Raw genomic sequence first — 5,868 nt, forward strand, 5'->3', positions numbered from 1 at the left:
GAAGCCTACAGAGAAGTCACTGACATGAAAACTCACAGAGATGTTCACGATGTTGTATAGGATTACACAACCTAAATGAATGTTTAAGCCTCCTTTTGACAAACTGCAATGATCTGAGGCTCCCTTTGCTTCAGTGGGAAAATATGATGCTTCCTTAATCAAAGGTAGAAGGAGTGAGTACCTCTGGGAAGAAAGGAGGTACTCAATATATTTGTGATGGGAGAGATGATCACAGTATAAGAATTTCCATAATATTTTGAGCAAAAATTAAATGGCTTACCTTAGCTCATGAGATCTTAGCATTGCCTCACCTTCTTACTGTTCTTCACAGTCTAGGGTATCCATATCTTTACTGAAGCAGCAGGAGACAAAATATAGTTACCATGATTCATGATCACCGTGGGTATGTGTCCTCAGCATGATTGCTTCCTAAGAATTATGTTCAACCAGCCAGAAGTGAGCTAGACTGATGATTTCACAACATGTCATGTGACTTTATTCAAGGAAGTGGCATAAGGTTCCAGGATTTGCTTCCTCCTCTTGATTTCTGTAAACTTTGACCAAAGGGCGCAATGCTCCTTGATCAGAGGTAAAATATCCCACAGGCTCCTGAGCAGAAGGGATTGTTATGAGATGAGAGCCTATTGGGTTAAAGGGGTTCCTTTTAAGGCCTCAATCCTCAGAGGAAGAAAAATACCAAAATTTTGGAAAGGAGAAAGGCCCTCAACCCTGTTGGACAGTAGGGGAGTATCCCTGTTTACCTTCTGTAGAGGAGGTTGGTCCAGCCACTCCAGGCCTCCAAGTCTTCAGAGAACTCTAGAAAATTATTATCTCTGAGGACTCCACTGCAGACTTGACAGTGATCTCTGGTTTCTTCTGAGAACTTGGGTCATAGACCATGGATCTGTTTCCTATTTAAACTTAAAATAAGCCCCACAGGTGTGGGTGTGGAGGACAGTTACCTTTCTGGTGAGCAGATAAAAGATAGATGGCCTTGGATCCAGGCTGAGGTTTTGATTCAGTGGCTATGGGACTTGAATCCCGGGTTGTCGGAGCCTTTTGGGTGGTCAAAGGTGTATTTCCTAACCAATAAAGTCTGACGGAGAATCTCTGCTCTCTCTTAGATGAATGGTAGACCCGAGTCAGCCATGAACAAAGAGAGAAGTTCCTGTGCATTCTTGGTCACAAGGATTCAGTCTGAAGCACACTACAGCCAAGCCCAAATATTTGAGACACACTCCTCAGTCACAAAGTCATTCCTATAGCTAGCTTCATCAGAGGGGCATGTCTCAGATGCCTCCAGGACAGACAGAGGAAGAATTAAATGTTTTTATTTAAGGTCAGCTGATCCCTTAGGCATACCCTTAATGTCAGGGGTTACTATGCTTAGAGGAAATAAGGCTAAGGCCCTCTTCAGAAGATATTTCAACTGGGTATCAGCCCCCTTGGTGTCATGGGTTAGTTTACTTCTGAGGGGGCATCACTTGATGGAGTTATTATCTGGAGGCGTAAATTGTCCTGGTTCTAGAAGGGTCCATCTGAGGCCCCTTTATGACTTCATCAATTCTATTGCACGCTGGTTGTAAAAGGGCTGTATTTGTGATCGTCTTGTTAAGTTCTGAAGTCCTTTGCTTATTATGTGATAGGTCTCAGTGGCTCTTCAGTCATTGAGGACCTATGTGACACCTTAGCTCTGAAGTGGTAACTCTGAGGTCAATTTGAGCAATTAATGAATGCCTGAGGTTTCAGGGTCTCCAAGGAATTGTATGTTAATGCTCCCTTGAACACTGGGGAGTTTCTGACACATTGAATGTTGAGGGGGTACATCTGAAATCCCCTTGAGTTACTGGTGAAAGTTGTGAACCACATTGGTCCTAGACAGTTAAGACTAAGGTCGTTTAGGCTACTGGGGAAGATCTGAGTATCTCTAGTTCAGAATAGACAGGTCAGAAGTCCCCTTGATCCATACAGAAATTTGGAAGATCAGTAGTTCTTAAGCTGTAGGTCTGAAGCCTACTTGAGAAGCACTGGAGTGCATTTGGCTTCCTGGTTAAGACAGAGTATGCCCGAGGAGCCCTTGAGCCCTTGAGAATGATTTGAGCTCCACTTCAGAGATTGGGGAAAGTGTGAGTCTTCCTGGTTCTGTGTCAGAGTCACAATTTGGAGGACCCATGGACAGAATGAGTATGTTGATATATCCCCAAACTATTAAAGATACCAAACTTTAGAGGCAAATGTCTCATATCAAGTTGGGGAAAGCAGAAATTTCAAAGACTCTTGTATCAGGGGAAGATCAAGGGTCAAGGTGGAGAGTAGAGAAGACCTGAACTTTTCCTTATCCAGTCTTCATGAGAACCTAGAACATCCATGTCATGCAGGCCAGACAGCAGTGTAATCAATCTCCAACAGGCCAAGAGGCAGTTCCTAGCTAGGTCTCCTGATAAACCAGCTGCCTACTTTTGAACATGGCATGGTTTTCTTGTTTCTGCTGACCAACTTGACCATGTATTATATATCCTGGGTTTATGACTTTGCAGGCTACTGTTAGACATTAGGACCTCAGGTATCCGGGTCCTGTTCTTTGGACAGAGATCATGAAGTCAGAGGATCAGAGTAAGATGCACCCAGTGCAACTTAGATAGAGGGAGTTGATTTTTCACTGATTAGGTCAGATCAAGCAGGCCTAGATCCACACTGGTCAGAAGAAGCACATGTTATTCTCCACGATGAGCAAATTGTCTAGCATGCTGTTTTGACTACAAATTGTGAGCTACTCTTAATCAGAAGGGGAATACTTACCTTACCGTGCTTTTAGTCAGAGGAGCCTACCTGATGCTTCAATGTGTATCTGAGGCAGCTAGGAGTTTGATAGATGGTTGATGAGAAGAAAATGTTTGAAAATCCTGTTGTTTATATGGGGCACAGAGTGGGAAAACATGAGGGTGGCTTTTAGATTAAAAACAAAAAAAGAACTGAAAATGCCATGGTAAAGGAAAGTAGGGCCCAGGCCACCCTCTTGACATGGGCTTTCTTAGAGCTTCCATTTGACAGGCTGGGAAGCTCTGGTGCCTCGATGGGAAGAAGGAGTAAGTCGGAGGCTTCCTAGGGCAGAACTTGAAGGTCTGACCCACCATCGATTAGAAGACACATTTCTGAATTCTCTTTTGTCATAAGAAGCATCTCTGAGACCCAGTGTCTTAGATGGGGCATTTGAGAGGCCACCTCTTTCAGCCTGAAACATTCTGAGGCTTCCTGAAACACGGGGGACAAATCCAGTATCCCTTGAGTGAGATACTGAAAGTCTGAATCCACATTGCTCAGATTGAGAAGGGCTGATAGCTCCTTTAGGGGAGAGGTTAGAACTACATCTCCCCCTTTGCAGTGGGATCCTTTTGAGATTGCTTTGAACAAAATGTATATATCTGTGGCCTCCTAGGGCCGAAGGGTCATAAAGCGGGTACCCAGATTGATATTGGAGTGCTGTGTCTATCCCTTGGTAGGAGAGGGAAGGTACCCAATCCTCTGGTTGCCATATGGTACGTCTGTAATTTCCTTGAGTAACAGGGAGTGATCTTGCACTCCCTTTTGGAACTGGTGGAGGGTTGAGTCTCCATGAGAAGATAGGAACCAAAGCTCTGGGCTCCCGTTTGGAACTAATGGAAGGTTTCTCTCCCTCTTTGACAATAGGAACATGTTTTGAGCCCTCCTTAGTAGAAAAAGGGTGGCGGATATCCTCTTTGGGTGATGCTGAGAGTTTGACACCCCCATGCGGACTCTCACCATCTAGAGATGACTCAATGCCTTCTTGACCTGCAGGAGAAATTTTCAGGCCTCTTTGTGTATCAGAGGCATTCCTCTGTCTTCTCCTGGTAAAAGTAGTGTGTCTGGGAATCTCATGAGAATAGGTGGAATGCCCAAGGCTCTCTTCATGAGAGGGAGTGGTTTGTGTTCACTCTTCTGTAGAGATGGAAGATGCTATGCCCTCTTGGGGAGTAGCTTTCGGTTTCTGATCTTTTTTGGAAGATGAGGAATGTCTGAGCTCTCTTTTTGACAAAGAAGATGGTTTGCAACTCTCATGTTCAGAATTGGAAGCTTGAGTGTCCCTTTGGTCAGAAGGGGCCTTTTGTGATGTGGTTTTGGTAGACTTAGACTGTCTGTGAATGCCTTGGGGAGGTGGGGTACTTCTGAGGCCCTCCTCGGGAGATGGCGAGGATCCACAGGCTCCATTGGCAGAATCAGAAGTGGTGAGGTTTCTGTTGGTCTCGGTTTTAAGCTTTGCACCCCTTTTGTCAGGTTTGTAAGCTCTTATCCCCGTTTTGGAAGAATGGCAGAGTTCCCAGCCCTCATCTTCTGATGGCACAGAATGCAGGTCTGCTTGCTCTGAAGAGGCATGGCTGGATCTTGTTTCCCCCAATTTAGAATGTCTGGAGTGATCATCTGGAGAGGGAGAACAACTGAGAGCTTCTTTAGGAGGGGAACTAGAAGTGGGACTGGAGTCTTTTTTGCCATACTTGAAAGATGGGAGGCTACTTTCAGCAGAAGAGATACGTTTTAAGACATCAAGTTCTGAAAGAGAAGATCTGATATCCCCTTCAGGAAATGGGACAGATTTCAATATCCTTTGGGTGGAATTGGAAAGTCTAGGGCCTTTCTTGGGAAAGGGGGACTGTCTCTGGCGTTCTGCACGAGAAGCCATAGGGATAAAGTCATCATGTGCACAATGGGACAGTCCCAGAAACTCTGTTGAAAAGGAAGTTCTCACAGAGTCTTGGGCAGATGGCATAGGTTCTAGAAGCCCCTGGGCTGGTTGAGAGTGTTCTAGAGTTTCCTGGGGAGATGTTGTTCCCAGGATCCCTTGTTCAGATACTAAAGGGCCCAGAGCACCTTCATTGGGTTTCAAAAGCCCCAGAGCCCCTGGCACCGATGGCAAAGATTCTAGAGTCCCTGACACAGAGTCTGAAATCGTAAAAGTGGATTGGGTAGATGGCAGAGGTTCTTCTGACTCTGGACTAAGTGAAGAAGGAGGTGGAAATCTGAGGGAATCTTGTGCAGGTGACAAAGGTTCTACAATCTCTTGGGTGACAGGTGATATTTCTGCAGTGTTTTGCGTACATGGCAATGTTTCTAGTGTGTCCAGGACAGATTCAGAAAGTCCAAGGCCTTCCGGATCAGATGGTGAATATCCTAAAGCCTCTTTTTCCAAACAGGGTCCTGGGGGCTCTTGGGACAACAAGGAAGTTTCTGGAGGCCCTTGGGCAGATGTCAATGTTCCTGGAACACCCTGGGCAGACAGGGAGGGCTTCAGAGGCAATAAGTGGCCTTGTGACACTGTCAAATCCAATTGGACAGATAGAGAAGATCCTAGACTCACTGTGGTAGATGCTGAAAATTTGAAATCTCCTGGTGAAGCATTGGCTATTCCTGGCTTGCCATGTGTACAGGTGTAACCTTCCAGATTCCCCTGTAAAGACAGGCAAGGGCCTCCAGCTTCCTGAACAGATGACAAAGGTCCTGGATTCACTTGAACAGATAGAGACATTGTCAAAGGCTCTAGGGAGGATGATACAGATCCTAGTGTTCCTTGTCCAGATAAAGAAATTACCATGGGACCTTTGGAAGAATGCATAGATCCTGTAGATTCTGAAGCAGATGGATCTCTTTTTTGGGCCCTTTGAGCAGAATTCACAGACTCACTTGGTCCCTGGGATGAAGTAGAAGGTCCTAGAGTTTCCTCTGTAGGTTTAGAGAGATCAAAAGTCCCTTCTACAGAAAGGGAAGTATCCGAAAGACTTAGGGAAGAAAGTAAGGGAATAAGTTGGGCAGATATTGAAAGTTCCAGAGGCAAGCCACCAGATACCACATGTCCTG

General features: G+C 45.3%; 1 protein-coding gene across 1 annotated transcript; it reads right to left on the minus strand.

Annotated features, from left to right (window-relative positions):
• Positions 1 to 15: 15 nt before the first annotated feature.
• Positions 16 to 5,854, minus strand: LOC114634577 (histone-lysine N-methyltransferase 2D-like). Its single transcript, XM_028783155.1, has 2 exons — positions 3,781 to 5,854; positions 16 to 2,903 (listed from the first exon to the last, which is right to left on the minus strand). The coding sequence occupies exon 1, from the start codon at positions 5,624 to 5,626 to the stop codon at positions 3,950 to 3,952; it is 1,677 nt and encodes a 558-aa protein (XP_028638988.1). The 5' UTR covers positions 5,627 to 5,854; the 3' UTR covers positions 16 to 2,903; positions 3,781 to 3,949.
• Positions 5,855 to 5,868: the final 14 nt, after the last annotated feature.

The sequence above is a fragment of the Grammomys surdaster genome, unplaced genomic scaffold, assembly GCF_004785775.1.
Source record: "Grammomys surdaster isolate TR1022 unplaced genomic scaffold, NIH_TR_1.0 1008, whole genome shotgun sequence".
Lineage (NCBI taxonomy): Eukaryota > Metazoa > Chordata > Mammalia > Rodentia > Muridae > Grammomys > Grammomys surdaster.